At 34.0% G+C, this 18,919-nt stretch overlaps 2 protein-coding genes across 3 annotated transcripts; one reads left to right on the top strand and one right to left on the bottom strand.

The window, feature by feature from the left end:
* Positions 1-1,609: 1,609 nt before the first annotated feature.
* LOC145572075 (uncharacterized) lies at positions 1,610-11,997 on the top strand. 2 transcript variants are annotated; one of them, XM_081631096.1, is made up of 13 exons: positions 1,610-2,060; positions 3,492-3,629; positions 4,470-4,551; positions 4,811-4,887; positions 5,242-5,348; positions 6,308-6,428; positions 7,724-7,840; positions 7,922-8,013; positions 8,870-8,936; positions 9,030-9,108; positions 9,383-9,474; positions 9,805-9,948; positions 11,292-11,997. In XM_081631096.1, exons 1-13 carry the CDS (start codon positions 1,842-1,844, stop codon positions 11,430-11,432), a joined length of 1,476 nt encoding a protein of 491 aa, XP_081487222.1. In that variant the 5' UTR covers positions 1,610-1,841; the 3' UTR covers positions 11,433-11,997. The 2 variants fall into 2 exon arrangements, with proteins under 2 accessions (XP_081487222.1, XP_081487221.1); XM_081631095.1 differs by having other exon boundaries at positions 4,470-4,563.
* Positions 11,998-12,674: 677 nt separating this feature from the next.
* LOC145572074 (CRIB domain-containing protein RIC6-like) lies at positions 12,675-14,103 on the bottom strand. The gene is made up of 4 exons (XM_081631094.1): positions 14,046-14,103; positions 13,804-13,907; positions 13,589-13,676; positions 12,675-13,099 (listed from the first exon to the last, which is right to left on the bottom strand). Exons 1-4 carry the CDS (start codon positions 14,101-14,103, stop codon positions 12,675-12,677), a joined length of 675 nt encoding a protein of 224 aa, XP_081487220.1.
* Positions 14,104-18,919: the final 4,816 nt, after the last annotated feature.

Below are 18,919 nucleotides of genomic sequence, written 5' to 3'. Positions count from 1 at the left end.
AAAAGATTGATTATATTGTAGGTAACTGAATGTTAGGCCATTAAGAATGGATATGATTGGAAAAAGTTACACGCCTTCTTTGAACTACAAAGTACAAAGTCCTTAGGTTATAATCTCTCATTGATTCATGATATACTACTCCTAAGTGTATGCTTGCAAGACATTTTTAAAAAATTTCAACCACCACAAGAGCACATTAAATTTTCGCTAGGTGTAAAAAAGGCTAAGAGTAAGGGCAAAGCCTTAGTTTCTGAAAGTGCATTTTTAAGCATTGTGAGCAGATGAAGGCGCCAACTAAAGTTAGAGAAAGGGAAACAAATCTACGACAACAGAATTTGGAACTTGATGGGGAAAATGAAAAGAGAAAGAAAAAACAAGTTAGATTACAAAAGAGGAAGATGAATTTTGATATGCAACAGTCTCTATTAGGAAAGGCAACCACTAACTTCTATTGAAGAGGCGTACAAGCTAAGGAAGAGTTACTTCAACAAGGGTCATGTAGGTTTATATGTATTGTGATCGTATTTAAAGGCTATCAAGTTGTATTTTAGTGGAATGCTAAGTTTAAGTTTAAGTTCAATATGTATTTTAGTAGCGTGTTAAGTAAAATTTGTATTTTAGTAATGTGCTAAGTTTGTATTTAAGTTTGTTTTAGTAGTGTGTTAAGTAAAATTTGTATTTTAGTAATGTGCTAAGTTTGTATTTAAGTTTGTTTTAGTAGTGTGTTAAGTAAAATTTGTATTAAGAATTACGTACTTCAACAAGTCGCATACCAAGTTAATATATTATTCCATAAGCTGTATAATATGTAAGTTTGAAAATTTAATTGATTTATTTTACTAAGCAAATGAACTGTCATAATTATTGGCTTGTTTTATTATGCATTGAAGAATAAAGAGTACGTCATCTTTGAGTGAGATGTCGTACGTGAAAAAATAGTCATGTCCCATTTCATTTTTTTTTTTTTTTTTTTTTTTAAAGAAAGAGTTCCATTTCATTTACTTGTCTTATTTTGCATTGAGTAATTCATATCTGAAATAAAATAGTCATGTACTATTTCTGTAGTTTTGTTTATTGTATAAAATGATCAACCAAACAACTAGAGAAAATACTAAGGGCCTGTTCTCTTCAGATTATTTTCAGTTCAGTTCTTAATTTTCTTCACTTATAAAATATTCAGTTCAGTTCTTAATTTTCTTCACTTATAAAATATTCAGTTCAGTTCAATTCAATTCAGTCAATCAGAACATGCCCTAACTAGAAAAAAGAAGTCAATTAAATATTTTTTTGTCAACCAAATAACTCTTTCATTTTCAAATTCTCTTAATTTTTCTCCTTCAATTTTTTTGTGCAACCAAAAATGCCATAAGTACTACGGGCCTGTTCTCATTGACTGAAATAACCTGAACTGAATTTATTAGAGCTGAACGGAACAGAACATAACTGTATATTTTATAAAAGAAGAAAACTAGAAGTTGAGCTAAACTGTATATTTTATAAAAAAAAGAAAACTAAAAACTGATCTAAAGTGAAGTTATTAGAGATAAACTAAATTAAACTGAAAATAATCGTATAAGAACAAACCCTAACTCCACTCAATCGTCTCAACTCTCAAGTCTCAACGCTAAGTATGGGTCCCTTTCCGAAGAAAATTCCATAAAAACTGATCTTCAAAAATTGTCGTTTAACTCAACCCATCACTTTCTACGCCATTTTTACAAGCAACCAACTCTCCAGTCAATTTAGACTGCTTTAATTATTCATCACTACCCACTACTTCTGCTCAAATTCCCTCTTTCTCTCTCTTAAACTCCAGATTCTTCACCTCTCAAGCTCTAACAATGGCGGAGGAAAGAGAAACTCAAACTCCTCTTCTCCATAATTCACCTTCTTCCTCAACTCAAGAAATTCAAAGATACATTGAAGATGAAATTCTTCCTTATTTACCTTCTGAACTTCCAGAACCAGAAATTCATGTTGTCTTATCATCATCTCCATCAGTTCCTCTGAAGAATCAACGACTGGTTTCTCTTGATGTCTTTCGCGGTCTTACCATTGCCGTATGTTTTCTCCGGAATTCTTTATTTTTTTTTCGTTTTGTTTATAATTTGAAATTATTTGGTGAGGATTTTTTTTTTTTTTTTTAATTTTTTTTTTTTAAAGTTTATTGTTGCTAAATGTTGAATTCTTGTGTTAGGTTTGGATTTTGTGAGTTTGAATTTGATGAAATGAAAATTTGAATTGAATTTAGTGTGTTATTCAGTGGATTGTTGTGATGATTGTTTTTTGTTGATCAATTTTTGCTACTCTGTATAATAGAAGACAAACAGATAGATATGAAGTTGAAATATGGAGTAATATTTGTGTATATTAGGGTGTTCTTTGTTTGTGGTCCAAGGAAGAAAGACTGAAAGAGTGAGCGCTATGCTATATTGAGAGGTGTCCGGAATTCACTTGTAAAATTCTAAACCTTCAAGTTCACTATTAAATGTGTAAGCTAGAACTACTCTAGTTATTAAGACGCGTTTCTTTGTTGATTAGCCAAGTCTTTGGGACTTGATAAGAGTATGTTGTCACTTGATTGTATGGCTCGTGAGTCGTAAATATGTTATTGTGAAAGGCTGTGAATTCAAGTTAGCAGCTAAATCTAGACTTCACTCAATTGGCAAGTGATTTGAGGACCGTTTATAGGTAAGAAAAGGATCTTCGTTTGTTCTAATTCAGTGTATGATAAAGGCGCAAGTGCAACAAGGGTCATGTGCCTAGGTGAGGTGATCTAAGCAGCAGGACTTAATTTTCAGCTAAAATTTACTTTAGCAAGTGCTCCTCACTTCACCAAGGCTTAGAAATTTCCCTATTGCCTCTCATGGCGCCTTGTGCTAAGTTTTGATGGAAAGACTAAGGAGAGGAGAAATGTAGTGAAGAATATGTTATTACTAGAACATGATTTCATTGTAACATTGATGCATATAGCCTCTTTGGTCCATGTACTATCAGACCTTACATGGATATGTGATTCGAATAATGTATGTATCACACCTTGATTACATATACATTCATCCATCAAGTAGATGAGCAAGCACTCTTTTCAGAATGATTATCAGACATAGACATAAGTAAGACAGAGTGATTATCGTTATCTGATTATTTTGAACTTTAACTTTCCTGTACACAATTAGTATTTGCATATCATGTTATGTATTCATTAAGGGTTGACGCTATCATGTTTTCATGTGAAGAGCTAGATAGGTGCCTAAACTGTGACATTGTATAAGAAAAAGTCTGGCCAATTGCTGAACATGAATTGAAAGTTTATGTTCTTTTTTAGATGGAAATATAGTACGAAGTATTTGATATGCATTGAATTCCACTGCTAGTATTTTCATTGTTGTTAGTGGCTTAGCTCGTGAAAATCATTTTATAGAATAGCTAAGTTTTTATTTCGTAATTTTTACATCTTCCCTCCACATTTCATTGTTTTCTGTTTACAGCTTATGATTTTGGTTGATGATGCTGGAGGAGCTTTTCCATCCATAAACCATTCTCCTTGGTTTGGAGTGACAATAGCAGATTTTGTGATGCCCTTTTTCCTCTTCATTGTTGGTGTTTCCATTGGTCTGGTATATAAGGTATAAATTTGATCATGTGTGACTAATTATTGTGTGCACAATTCTCTTTGTATCAGTTAGCAATTGTGAACAGTTAATTCATTTTCTTTTTTTTTTTCTAGCCTTAATTTACTTAGCTATCAATGACAAGATCTCTTTAAATTGCTAGTTATGAATTCAGGATGTACCTTCGTCTAAAAGCCTATCCAACGTACCTCATTTTTGTAAGACCACCGCAAAAGGCAATTCAGAATTCAGGATTAGCCTTAGTCTTATATTGATTTCCAAGGCTAAAACTGCGTTTTTTAAAACAACATTTATGGTTCAGCAGCAGACTTGGTGAATGGATTACGTTGAACTTGTGAAAGTGCATTTATTTTACAATATGCTGTCCAAGCTCTTATTCATATTGTTGGCATCCTCAGGAAGAATAGCCTTAGTCAAATATTGACCTTCAATAAGACCAAAACAGCATTGTTTTTTAACAAATCTAATGGCACAGGAGCAGTTTCGGTGAATGCTTCACATCGATAGGATGACATAATGTTTCGGATAGTTTGGACCAATATTCCATTGTTTTGAGTCTTCGGTATCATTTAACTCTGTTTTTCTTTCTTTTGCAAAAATCTTTATTTTCTCTTAGTGCTATACCTAAGGTCCGTCTTTTTGTTTGCATGGTCTATAACATGTATCTTGGAAGATATGGGTGACAAGTGATTAGTTGAAAGTGGTTAATAAAATTCTTCGGTCAAATTAATTCTCTTAATACATTGCAGAAGATTATTGTAGATTGTATAATGTGTGTGCTGTATATTTGTATTGAATGATGGCCTTATGTAACTCAATCTATATCAATTTCAGAAAGTTGACAATAAGTCTACAGCTACAAAGAAAGTTATTATCAGGGTAATCAAGCTCTTCCTTTTGGGTATCTTCTTGCAAGGTGTGTGCTTAGGTGGACAATTCTAATCAAGAATTTCGCTTCTGTATTCACAAGTTTTGCTTTTATAAGTTCTTTAGGCATATTATTGTTCCTTCAAGCTCTGAGTTCGAGGAATGCCATTGGCATTTACTTTGACACATATAACTGTTGAATGTATTGTCTACAGTACTTCATGAGCATATTGTGTGGCCTTAGTATTCTTGGCTCGTGAGAAGTAATAAAGACTCTGACTACATTATCTTGGTGATTGTAAGTGTAGGTGGATTTTTTCATGGAAGGAAAACACTGACTTATGGTGTTGATGTGGAGAAAATACGTTGGCTAGGTGTACTGCAGGTAGATTACTGGATTTATTAATGTTCAGTAATGTGCTTTAAAATTTGCGTAGTGTATCTATCATCTATAGTAAGAGCAAAATATTCTCCTAAAAGAATTTAGCCTGAGACCTGAATCTTCATGCAGTCATGAATATGTTGGTGCATATATAAGGAAATTAAGGACTTTAAGTAACATCTAAAAAGAAGTTGCTTTTCATCTGTGGATTAGAAAATCTGATTGCTTATGTGACTTTATTTTTCAAGTTTATGTCATTTCATTATGATTTGGAATTCAAAAACTGAAAGTCATTTTCCTTTATATACTTTGGATTCTTCTTCAAATATTTTTGAATATAAGCCTTTTCAATTACAGAGGATATCAATTGGATATTTATTGGCTTCAGTTTCTGAAATTTGGCTCGTCAAGGGTTTGGTGGTGGACACACCTTTTGCATTTATGCGAAATTACTGCATCCAATGGTGAGGTTGGTTTATTCTACTGGCATTTGCAGCAACAGACATTTATGCTTTTATAATTTAAATTGGTTTGCTCATTGGAAAGAGTTTGGAGCTCATCATTGCTTATTCGCTTCAAGGTATCATCAGGTTGGGCTGAGTTTTACTTTAGGTAAATTAGGTGGGTCATTGGGTAAGAGTCCACATGTTTCAAGTGAAGCAAATGTGAACCACTATCAAAAGGTTCAAAAACTCAGAGCAACAAATATTTGTTTTATGACCATGAGCACACTGCCTATATAGATATACTACCTCATCTGTTTTATGTTTACTGAGAGTTGTCTCAACACTAAAATAACAATTTCCCTCCTAATTCTAGTAAAATAGTGGTGTATTAGATATATTGGCGAGGGTTTTAAAATGTATTGATTGAACTTAAACTTATTGCACTTCAGTCTTGATATAAAAATAAGCTGTATAGGAATCCTTGCATGATGTTTAATGGAAAGAAAAAGGTGTACACAAGAGTTAATACCATCCTTTATGAGGTAAATTTTAGAATCAGAAAGAATGAACTCATAATTAAGGATTCAGGAAATCAGGAAGCAATTAAGAGTTGGCCAAAATGCATTCAACATTTAGGGGCTAGTGTAAAACATCTTCAGTCATTAATCTGTTTTTTACTACCCAAATTTACTGTATCAGATTTTATCTTTAGATTCTTATTTGAGGGAAAAGCATAGGCTGCCCAGAGGTTTCAAGAATTGGCATGTTTTGCACACGCTAATCCTCTTGCAATGTTGATGAAGTGGCAACAGTATGTGTTGCTGTTCATGAGTCAACGTCATGCTTATTCCGGTTGAATTATAACTTTTTATTTTTTCAAAGATATTCTTTATGAGCTAAACTCTCTTGGATGTCCTCAGATTCCTTACTGTTGCTGAAAATTTCATGTACTAAGTGCTTGATGATTCCATGTGTAGGATGGTAACTGTGCTGTTGTGCATTATTTATATTTGCTTGCTGTATGGCCTTAAAGTTCCAAGCTGGGAGTATGAGCTTCACGGAGCAAATTCAGCACTGTTGCCTTCATACCTTCAGACTGTAAGTTCAAGTCTTAATTCTTGATCATTCTTCTCCTTTGATGTTTAATATTGCCAAACTGTGATCATTTTTTGTAATTGAATTTCCACTTTAAAGAGTATGGATTGTGATCGGTACCAATAAATGGAATATAAAGAAGTGTTGATGGATCAATTGGGAAGTCAAATGTCGTAGAATAGATAATAAGAAGAAAAAAAAAGGCACTTGAGAAAATTGTAACTTGGTATGCACATTTGAACTATTAAAAAATGCATGCAAATTGCTATGCATAGAACTTTAAAATTCTACTGTATTTATTGTATCTTGGAAGTTTGAACGGAGAAAAAAGCAATTTAATTCTTCAATGATGAAGACTATTTTGCACTTGATAATATCTCATAAAAAGATGATCTTGTCTGTTTTGCCTTACCACTTAAATTAAAACCTACACCTTTTTCTTGCTTGTTATTTATATGTGTGTGATAATTAGTCTCATCTCTCATGTACTTGAAAAATTCTATAAACCCACATATTAGGAATGTGAAGCAAAGTTGATGCAATGAGGTTAGCATATGCTTATAAAAAAGTGCCACACAGCCTCATGGGAAAGGGTCAACAAGACAACAACAGAATTTAGCAGTATGGGATATTCAATATTGGGCTACTATAGTGCCAGTTTAATCCTGTGTTTGTTATTATAACTTTGATTTATCTTACACATTAAGGCCCTGTTCTTTTGGAGTTATTTTCGATTCAGTTCGGCTCAACTAAGTTCAGTTCAAGTCAGCTCAATAGAACAGGGCCTAAGTGTATAATGCCGAAATAATTCGTGTTTTGTCCAGTGAACAAAGCTATTCTACTTAAGCTGATCAGTCTACCCAAAGGCCCAAAAGTCATAGAGCATGATGTGTACCATCCTTGAATGTGCAATTAGCCTACTATACCTACATAACAACCAGACGTGGAATACTTTTCCACTCTAATAATCGGGTGCTAAAGGTTCTAATCAGCAAAGTTATTCTTGCTTTACTTGAGGAATCACTTCTGAATGTATTTATAATCCATGTAAATGTTGTATTTATTGTATCATTCTCACTTTATATATGATTGAAAATTTGTTGGCGTTCTGAATATCCTGTATTGCATGTTGAAATATCTTGATCACTAAGTCCATTAGTACGCTTCCATCCACTTAGCTTGGCTTGACAGAATAAGAAATTGCTGTAGTTATCATTTGTAGGAAGTTCAAAAAGTGTTGATTATGCATGCTTTTCATGTCTTTAAACAATGCATAACATCTCAAACTTGCAAAATAGGTTCAATGTGAAGTAAGGGGTAGTCTTGACCCGCCTTGCAATTCTGTTGGCTTCATTGACAGACTTTTGCTTGGTGAAAACCATCTGTACCAGCGTCCTGTATACCGAAGAGCAAAGGTCTTTTCTCTTATACTAATATTTTCTTCTGTTTTTGATTTCCTCTATGGGTAATTAAATGATTAATAATTGTTGTTACAGGAATGTAGTGTAAATTCTCCAGACTATGGATCTTTGCCAGCCAATTCACCTGGATGGTGCCTTGCTCCTTTTGATCCAGAGGGCATATTAAGGTATCTCCCCCACACTTCCCTCCTTCGCCCAAGAAAAATATTCCTCATAACAGCTATTGCAAGGAAATATAATGAAAGAATTTATTTATTTATTTTTTTATTTCTGTGTGAATTAGTTGCTATCATATTCTGAAAGAATAGAGGACAAGATAGAAACACTCATAAGACTGCTGATCACAGCCAACTACGAGCTTCAATTTTGTATGCAAAGATTTTTCTGCTTCCATTCCCCTTATCTAGGAGGACATTGCACAAGGCATACAAAAAACATCTTTATTAGGCACCCCATCGGAAAACTCATCTCTAGAGCTTCCATCATTGAAGCGTACTGCAAAAGGCTAACTCAGTGGCCCTTCCCTCACATCTCTATTTCAACTCCACTCTGTGGCCAAAGAACAGTGCTATATTTTCTTAAATCCCCCACCCCCCTGTAAAAGTTTAGCTGCTTCTCTACTTTTCTATCTTCTCTTTGCCCATCTTTCTCTCCTTTTTTTTCTTCTACTTCCTATTGTTGCATAAGTATTAAGTTCTGTTATATGCTGTATAAGTCAGCCGCAAAGAAGCAAAACCTTCTTGAAATTACATTTTCTGTTGGTACTCTTTTGATGCATTCAATGTGGCTCACTGGCGCAATATTTTTAGCTTTGCTGGTGCATTTACAGTAATTCTTGCAAGTATACATCACTTCGTAAATATTATGGATATGCTGAGCCATTTGAGGGACTCTTCTTGTGACACTCACATAAGTCACATGAGTGCTTACTCTGTTGATCCTTATAGATATTATTTGCAGCTTATTAGAGTTAGTATTTCCTCGATTTCTGATGTTGACTTGCTTCTTATCAACGAGGTCCAGCTCATTAATGGCTGCTGTTACATGTTTTGTGGGATTGCACTTTGGACAAATAATTGCACACTTCAAGGTTTAATACTTCTCACATTTAAATTTAGGGAGAAGAAGATGATAGCCAATTTTGTTCATGTTATATCTCATGTTTTATGTTTCATTGCTATAGGATCACTGGCAGAGGATATTCTTGTGGTCTGTATCTGCTTTCTCTCTTTTAATCTCAGGGTATGTTTTGCTGATTTTAGGTATGTTTTCCTTTGTATCTACATTATGTATAAACTCAACAATCAGAATGCTATGGTCATTCACCTTACCCCCTATGTCTGCTCCTATGCTGTTCATCAACAATTTTATCCCAGATTAACAAATTACTTTTTGAGATAAGCACAATGTTCTACACATACATAATAATTATGGAATAGTAATGTGGACCATAGATGGGCACAATTTGAGAGGAGTGACCATAGCATTCCCTTATTGTAAATTACTTTGGAACCTGTAATGTGCTATTTTTTCCAGGGATGCCGCTCTCTAAACCGCTTTACACAGTAAGCTATATGTGTATCACAGCTGGTGCTTCAGGCGTCATCTTCACCATCATCTTTTACCTAGTAAGTTATTTTTCCCACATGTCAACTGTCTTATGTTTCTCACAGGAATCCTTAATGAAAAGTGTGCTATTGTATATTTTTTGGTTTAGTTTTTGACATGAACCAAAAATGGATAAAATTACGTGTTCTCTACCTCTCTCCTTTACCTCCTTTCCCTTTTTTTCCCTCCTTTTTCCATTTTACACAATTTTTAAGCTTAGAATATTTATAAGATTGACAAATGGAAACAGATCTGTTAAAATTTCTTTCTATCAAGACCTTTTTATTTGTTTGATTTAAGAGGGTCTGTTATACAAGTTCGTTTAGATATTTCCTATGCCTACCTTTCAGGTTGATGTCAAATATCTTAAGAAGCCTGTCATACTACTGCAATGGATGGGGATGAATGCTCTTCTGATTTATGCTCTTGCTGCTTGTGAGATTTTTTCAATTGCCTTGCAAGGATTCTATTGGGGTTCACCTGAAAATAACTTGGTAACGTAACTTCGTTTTCTATTTATGTTCATAATTATACTATGCATTCAATGGTGCCCCAAAATTAATATATTAATGGGCCATAATGAATGGCCCTGAAATAGTTTTTACAGACTGGGGGTAAGTATGAATACAGAGTACATATTTACCTGAGCACTGTCTTCATTGGGATTTATACCCGTTAGGAGTGGTATCTTTTACAAGAAATCAAGAATATAGAAACACCACAAGATGTCCTTTAGACAGTGCTCAGGATTTATCTTCTACACTTTCTCATTGACAAGAATATAGAATACATTATCAGTTGGAACAAAAAAACGAGGAAACAGAATATACCAATTTCCTTTAACTGCCCCAATTAAATGAGTATGTTCAACAAAGACATAGGGATATCATTCCAACCACAAACACCACAAAATTCCATAAAAGCATTGTGCCACAAGGCCCATAACAGCTTCTGTCTTTTATCTTTACTAAATACCCTCAACAAACTTGTACTACATTCTTCAACATTTAAGGGCAAGCCTGGTAATCCTGATGCAAACCAAACAGTCACTTCCTAAGGCAACTTGCCATTTCATAGCAAAGGGATTCATATGAACAAGACTCACTCACTAGTATACTGATACAACAAACATACCTTCAGTGAAATAACCAGACTAGCCCTTACCTACCTTAGGAGCATGTCATTAGTATTTATCGTACCCCATGCCAACGTCCACACAAAGCCCTCATTTGTAAAGGGATTCTCTCCTTCCAAGTCAAATTTTCCAACAGAGAAATTTTCATACAACAATCTCCAAGTATCCGCTGTCCACACCTTTGAGACCTCTACTGCAGTCAATTAAAGGCTCAGAACCTCAAGCGGAATTGCGGAAAGTTCCTATTAACAATATTTCTTGTGGACGGTGGCCTCTGAAAATGTAGATCCCTAGAATTTTTCTAGATAATAACCAGACACGGGCATTGTGTAGATAAGACAAACAACATAATCAAGGAAATCACACAACTTTGCTCTTCTTTGATCCTCTCCAAACATCTTCCCTAAAAACGAATTTGATAACTGATGACCATCCCCTATCTTGTGTTCTTCATCCTCTCTAAAGGGGAGAATGAATTGAAAACCAGTTATATAATTTTCCAGGGACAGCCATTTGTCACTTTAGTAGCACCCTCAATCTTACTTGCAACACTCACCAGTAATTCGAATAGGGAGAGATAGTACAAAGGGTTACTAAATAAACATGTTTAAGTCAACGTTATCCTTCCTCCAAAAGAAAATTAGACCTGTCAATAAAATGTTGCCTTCTCTGAGAAAAACCTGAAAGTGGTGTGTTGTGCAGGTTGATGGGACAGAATCATTTTTTCAAGATGTATTAAACTCAAAGAATTGGGGGACCCTAGCCTTTGTTTTGCTTGAGATTCTTTTTTGGGGCCTGGTTGCTGGTTTACTTCATATGAAGCGCATATATGTGAAACTCTAGCATCCAATATGGCAATTTACTAGCACAGGTTATATGTTCACTCAAAATACCACAGGATATCAAACCGAGGAAATGAAGGTATCACGGAAATGCCACCCTCCTCCCTGTATATAGTTCTTGTTTCAGACAACTGTAAATAGAATCCTTATAACGTACATAGTGTTTGCTTGGAACAAGCAAAATCTACTTCAATAGACCCCATAGGTGATGATTTGTGTGTTGTATTAATTTAAAAGGAATGTGCAGTGCATGCCAACTGAATTACATGCACGTGTGTGGTTGACAGCGCTAGAGGATGTGATGCATATATGATATACTGGAGTGTCACATATTTGTAAAAGGCTGTTGAGGATGAACAGCCACAATTGGACTGAATGCTTATGCTGCTAGTTATTATCCTCACATTCTGTATGCTTTAGCCTACATAGAGTGCAAGTACTTTAGGTTGAGAGTGGACACAATAAAAATCTAGCTCGCCGAGCTAAAAGAATTCATGCTTACTTTGCCTAGTGATTAACTCGATGTGTGACAACTTCCAATTATGCAGATATTCTTTCATTTTTCATACTTTTTGCTAGTCTGGATTTTAGATTTCAGGTAAAGAAACTGGTTGGGTCTAAGTTTATATCGACTTTGGCATGTTCATAACTAAAATGATAGGTAATTAACTATACTAAGAAAAAGTAAAAACCTTTTACTTTCACATCTTTCTCGGAAAATTTCAATATTTTCTCCTGTCCCTTTTAGGTGATGAAAATTATCATTAATATTTTTCAACTTCTATGAACAAAAACTTGCAATGTTAGTTCGTGTATCGTGTACATTTTATCTGTGTATTGCAAACTCTTTGCATATAACTCTGATCTCCCTATAACCTAAATTTGTATACTACGGTACATAATTTGTATGGGATCTTTTATATGCATGCAAAAATTACAGGAATCTTGTGATTTTCTTGTTTTCTCCTGTATATTCTTCTCTATCCACCAATATTGGAAATGATGGATTTTACAGGAGAAATTAGAACCCTACCAATAAAAACCCTTAGCTTTCCAATATCCTGGTTTCTGAGAAATTAGAACTCTACCAATAAAAACCCAACAAAGTAAACAAAAAAAAGCCATATTCTTCGCTAAGAAGCTAGTTGCTGGTATCTCTCATTCACCTACTAGGGCAAATGATGATGCTACCAGCCTTTGCTTAAGGAGAATAGGCTCTCTAACATCCCTCAAAAATTCGAGTTTACAATGCCTTCATCTCCTCTTCGTTGAACGAAGCCAAACTCGCGCTAGAATTTGCCTCAACATTGTACTGCTTGGTCAATGACCCATCATCTGAACCATGCCTAGACCCATGTCTTGAACCTTTATCTTTTGGCTTCAAACTAGACTTGAGTGAGCTATCAACATCTTTGGATTTCTTTCGTCGAGATTTCTTAGGTATGTTAGGAAGGCTTTGAGCACTGGAGGATTCACCAACTCGGGGGCTAGTGGTTTCCTTTTGTTTTTGGCGCCTCCTGGAGGATCTGGTCTTGTGATTTGGACTCCCTATCGGAGAGTCTATTGACCCAATGCTGTCCATTGATGGTTGCCGTCTTGATGACTTTGGCAAACCTGGCATGTCTCGCGCTGGAGATTCTCTTACAGAACTTCTCTTGGGAGATGATTCTATAAAAAGTTAAATCAAACCATGCAACCAAATACACGGTTGAGTCAGAAGGTTAAGAATGGGAAACAATACCACACACTACGGTGAGGAATAAGAAATCTATAGAACACAAGTACATAACCCTCTAAGGGATTTTTGTACGTGCCTGGTAAACTCAACTATAGTACCCGATGATTCAATCCAAGCTCGAACTGAACACAAGTACATAACCCTCTACGAGATTTTTGTACGTGCCTGGTAACCCAACTATAGTACCCGATGATTCAATCCAAGCTCGAACTTATCAAAGCAATTATATCGATGTTAACCACAACAGTATAGTAATAAGCTAATTTTGTATTAATTCTACCGAGTAATTTTAATAAACTTATAAATGACTCGAACCTTGTTAAAAACCAAAAAGAATATATATAACTTGACCCGAATGTAACATGCTATGAAACAAATCATTCATCCCCTAAAAATGGTCTAGTAAGAATGATTAATACCTTGTGAAACCGGCGGGTTGACGTCTTCAACTCCAGTTTGCAATGGATCTGATGCATTTCCTGCTCCCGGGGCTTTGAACTCATTCATCTAACAACAAAATACATGCATCAATGGCTTAGTTTAAATGAAATTCATTGTCTATTATTTGCAACAAAGGTTTTTTATTTGTGAAACAAGGTAGTACAAGAAAATAAGGGTTAAACCTACAACATACCCAACTTGGTGAGTTAACAGATGGACCATCCCATCCAATATGAGCTACATGCTTTACATCCGTGGGAAAACCTATTTGCATCTCCTTGTCATCCTCTTCTTCCTCTAATTAATCAAAACAATCCATAAGATATTGTTAATCGCTGTAATTAATATCATAAACTTAACTAATTTTTCTTTCTTTAAAAAAATATCATAAATTTAACTAATTTAAGTTATTTATTAGAAAGATGGTAGACATACCAAATATCTGGGAAATATATCTGAGGCCCTTCAATAGGCCCTTCATTTTTATGCTCATAACCTAGAAAAATGTTACTTTATTTTTGTAAAATTTGTTTATCTTCCTAATCTTCCGTGTCCATTGCCCACATAATATAGCCAACTGGAAAAACAAGGATTCAATCAAAGATAAAATCATTAATTTCAGATAATTTAGATGAACATTGGCTAATCATAATTTGATCACGTCATAGAAGATTAAGAATATGATAAAAGAGACTCAAACCTTCAAGATATACCTTAAAAATTAACCAAAGATTTGATGTAATGAAACAATTAGAAGATTTGATTTTTTTTTTTTTAATTTTTTTTTAATTTTTTTTGTAGGAGCAAAGAAAAAATTTATTTAGCTTATAGATAAGTCTTTCTTTTTTACTTCCCTCTCCTTTGCCAATACTAGATAGAATATAATCGTACAATAATAAAATGAAAATGGTTAAGAAAAAGAAAGAAAGGGAAATTAACGGAAGCAAAGCTTTGTATATAGGAAGGCTAAGCTTTCACTAATTACATGGACAAATGCTAATGTACTCTTGCTAATAAACCTTAATGGAAGGAAGCCATTCGATCATCGAAAATTTAGCATTTTGTCAAGGAAGAAAGGAAGCAAATGCAAGTTCTTTCATCACCTATTATTAGTATGTTTTTAATAAGTCAGTGGCTCTATGCATGTTAAAATTAATCCTTCTCTTTTAACTAAATATACATTAATATCCTAGGATTTAGCAGATTAATAGTTAACAGAAATTAGGACTACCTTATATTGGTTAATTCTAATAGCATTATCTTAGGTGATTCTATTGCTCGTTTGGCAAACTAAGAGAAATAATTTATAGTATTATTATGTAAATTTTATTTTTTACTTCCAACATGCAATAATATTAATGTTGGAGAAGGATTTCATAATGTTTTAACCACGGATAATTGTTATAAAATTTGATCTATTGAATAAGGTTACGATAACAATATGTTATGCACATGAACGCATAGCCCACCTCCTGTGAATATTAGCTAATTTGGCTGGTAAAGTTTTGAGGGTGGTAGTAATAATCGCGATCATTTTGCCCAAAGACTGTCAAACAAACAAACTACAAACAGTTACAAATTCTAAAATAGACCTGGTCTACAATAAGTTATTGTAGACCAGCTGCCATCACGTGCGTGCTTCCTTCAGGCAATTAGTTTTATTTGTTTCCTTCTTTCATTATCTCAGCTCTTCCCATTTTTTGATTTTTTTCGTATGCTCCATTTTCTCTCTCTTCCCATTTGCATTTTCTCTCTCTTCAAAGATCGAATTTCTCTATACACACTTTCAAGCTCTCTGATCTTCCTCTTCAATGGTGAAATGCGAGGTGGTGGAACGCCTAAGAGATGAACGCGAGGAGGTGGAACGCAAAATCGTGGTAATATCTCTTACTTCACCTTGATTTTTCATCTTTCTAAGCTTTTGATTATGGCTTCTTTTTGCGTGAATTTTTGTTCTGTAACAACGAATTAGGGTTTCAATTTGTCCAATCCATGATTAATTATAATTAAGTTGAATTTCGTTATTTTATTTTTTTTAATTAGCTATTTGATTTAGGTAATTACTTCACCTTGATTATAATTAGGGTTTTGACTACATTTATCAGTAGGTGTTTGTGGTGGGTGAGTTAGGCGAGTGAGGCGAGGGTGTGGTTGCCTGGTTGGTGCGGCGAGGTTCGGTGCAAGTTTAAGTCTGTGTTTAAGTCAAGCTTGTTAGGGTATATCGTAGTAGCAGCCTGCCTCCTGCTTCTGACAGTGTCTAGGTTAATTCTGATGCAGCTTTGATGAAAGGTGTGGGTGTCGGGCTTGGGGCTATTGGCAAGAACAGCGAGGGGATCAGGAGTTGTTGGTTATTGGGGTCGAAGAGTAGCTGGGGGTTTTCTGTGAAACTTGGTGAAGCTTTGGCTGAGAGGTTAGAATGCTACTGGTGTGAAAATCGAGCTCATATGTGATGCTTGAATGTTTATAATGATGTCAAGCTATTAATGAGCTCATAAGCTCAACAACATGAATGTGGTGTTCTGGCATAACAATTGCAACTGATACCAAGGTTCTTTGGAAGGGAAAGCTATTTTGGTAAAGCTGCCAGAAATTTTACTTGGTGTCATTGGTGGTCTAACTTGTAATGAGAGTAGTGTGAGTGTTTTTCTATTAATCATGTTAGACAAAATGGCAATATGGTTGCCTACAGATTACTTCCTGCTAATGGTGTAGAACAATCATTTGTAAATTCTTTCCCCAGGGCATTTTAGCTTTTGTGGATTAATTTAATAATATTGCTTTCATTTTTTTTTTCCAAAAAAAAGCTTTATGGGCATGATAAGTGATTAAGTGACAATAGTGTTTGTTGGGTTGGTTTACTGCATTAAATATCTACTTAATTAGTTTGAGTTGTCGTAGTTTTTGCTTTAATGTTTATGCTTGTATGAGTTTTATTTAAAGCCTATTAGCTCAATTGGTAGAGCATTGTACAAGTGTACAATGATGTAGGTTCGAATCCTGCATAGGCTATGAAAAGCTGATTATCGTTATAGGGTGACTTTATTTAAATAAAGATTACTATATGAAAAAAAAAGGTAATCATAACAATAGTGACTATATAAATTGGGGTCACAACATATGTAAATATGGGTTATTATTTTTAAATAAGATTCACTATATGTAAAACTAGGGTAGCTATAACTATTTATTTAAATAAAGGTCAATATATGTGTAGGAGTCACCTTGTGTGAAAATAGCATAACTACAAAAGGTCCATGTATTCAAATATGGGTTATTACATGAAAAAACAAAAGGTCACTACATTGAAAACAGGGTTACTACATGCAAAAAAAAAAAAAAAAAAAACTTACTATATTCAAATACTAAATGTAAAAAAAAAGTCACTATATTCAAGTACTATATGTACAAAAAAAGTCACTATATTCAAATACTCCACTATATGTAAAAAAAAAAAGGTCACTATATTAAAAAAAAAAGGTTACTACATGTAAAAAAAAAGGTAGCTATATTTATATAAGGGTCATAACATCTGGGGAGAGAAATATGTGAAAAAGTAACCTATTTGTTAAAAAGGCTCACTGTAGTCTTTGTCTAAATCTTATAGCCTATGTAGGACTTGAACCTACATCCTCTGTGCCAATAAAAATATACACAGTGCTCGACCAATTGAGCTAATAGGCTTATAGAGTTTTCAACTATATGATCTTCCAGATCCTGCGAAACTCTATTATAAAGGCATACATGTCTTTAAGAACAATGCTCATGTCCCCTTCTTATCACCAAACATAGCATTAGCTATCTGACCATTCACTAACTAAAAGAAAAACGTTTGCACATACTTTGTTTTTCTTTCAAGTTGCAAGACAAATAATACCACAGTACCACACTCCTCACAACTGAAAATAATGACAAGAATTTATCAGCTTGAAGCTCATTACTCGCATTTATAACATTATTGATTAACTTTCACAATATCAATTGTTATAAAACATAGTTAATAGCGGAACTCAATTAACTAGCTATATATAGTGACCCTTAAAATAATATAGCAACCTTTCTCATAAACTAATGTCACAATAGACATAGTGACCTTTATTAGCTTAGAGTCACCTTTACTAAGTACATAGTACATTGTTGTTAGCTAGCCTCCTCCCAAAGTCCCAAACCTCCATTTCACAGACTCCTCATTTGTCTTGACTCTTGACATGGTTCTAAAGTTGTCACATTCAATAATTTAATTGATTTGAAATGCTTACCTGCACATATATTAGAACTCGATTACTCTGCGATTTCAAGTTGTTTTCCCCTAATTTGAAGTTTCTTTTGCATCATGCTTCATATTTATTCCCCTAAGTTAGGAATCAATTCAATCTGGAAGAAAAAAAAAATCAAGACTAAAATATATATCTTTTTAATTTCACTTAAATTAAAACAACAACCACAATTAATGAATTAGAAAAACAACACAAATCGAATACTACTCACAATGTAATTTATGTAATTTTCAAGCCTTAAATTACCATATCTCTCACCATGATCATAGTTTTAATACTTTAAACCTCATTTATCAACAAAAAAAAAAAAAAAAAAAAAAAAAAAAAAAAACAAAACAAAAACTTTAAACCTCAAATCATACATAAACGAAACAAAAATTGATGAAGAAACTTCCAATTGATTAACATTTTAGAATAATTAAAAGCCCTAAGTAGAGAAAACATAATGATTTGGAAGTACTAAATCAAATTACAAACATAATCAATTGTTATTCATGATAGTTAATCGAATATTTGACGGAAAATTAAAAAAAAAAAAAAAAAAAATTGATACCTACGTATTTGTGTTTGATTCTGATTCAAAAACTGATTTGTTGAGATCAATTGCAGTAGAATTTTGTACTACAATCGATGAATTTGCATCGTGATTCCGTCGATGATGTTGTTCGCAGAGGGAAGAGAAACTAGTTGGGGCTTTTTTTTTTAATCAATAAAGGAATGCTGGGTTAATGGGTTATAGAAGGGATTTTGTTGAATTGGGCAGGGCAAGTACGCGTGGGCTATTTTCTTCAGACAGCAACACGTGAGACCATAAGGTCCACAATAAATTTATTGTGGACCAGGTCCACCCAAGAATTTTTGACAAACAGTTACCTTTCGTTAACTGTTAAGACAAAGAATCAGTTGTACGAGTGCATATAGGCGCTAAGCATGCATATAGGAGGGCATTATGGGGTTTTTATTAATTTTTTTTTTCATTTGTTGTTTTATTACAGTAGTACATTTTTGTGTATTATTATGTATGTATAATGTATC

This window comes from Chenopodium album, chromosome 12, assembly GCF_948465745.1.
Source record: "Chenopodium album chromosome 12, dcCheAlbu1.1, whole genome shotgun sequence".
Taxonomy (NCBI): domain Eukaryota; kingdom Viridiplantae; phylum Streptophyta; class Magnoliopsida; order Caryophyllales; family Amaranthaceae; genus Chenopodium; species Chenopodium album.
The sequence above is the reverse complement of the archived record's forward strand: the minus strand, read 5'-3'. Positions and strand labels throughout refer to the sequence as shown.

What these genes read in the sequence shown, in the direction of transcription:
- LOC145572074 (XM_081631094.1), bottom strand. Translation starts at nt 14,103, where the DNA reads ATGAGCATAAAAATGAAGGGCCTATTGAAGGGCCTCAGATATATTTCC. An exon ending in ATATATTTCCCAGATATTTG is followed by an intron (nt 13,908 to 14,045) that starts GTATGTCTACCA and finishes TTGATTAATTAG; the next exon opens with AGGAAGAAGAGGATGACAAG. An exon ending in CTGTTAACTCACCAAGTTGG is followed by an intron (nt 13,677 to 13,803) that starts GTATGTTGTAGG and finishes TTTTGTTGTTAG; the next exon opens with ATGAATGAGTTCAAAGCCCC.
- LOC145572075 (XM_081631095.1), top strand. Translation starts at nt 1,842, where the DNA reads ATGGCGGAGGAAAGAGAAACTCAAACTCCTCTTCTCCATAATTCACCT. An exon ending in GATCCAGAGGGCATATTAAG is followed by an intron (nt 8,014 to 8,869) that starts GTATCTCCCCCA and finishes AACGAGGTCCAG; the next exon opens with CTCATTAATGGCTGCTGTTA. An exon ending in GTATGTTTTGCTGATTTTAG is followed by an intron (nt 9,109 to 9,382) that starts GTATGTTTTCCT and finishes TATTTTTTCCAG; the next exon opens with GGATGCCGCTCTCTAAACCG.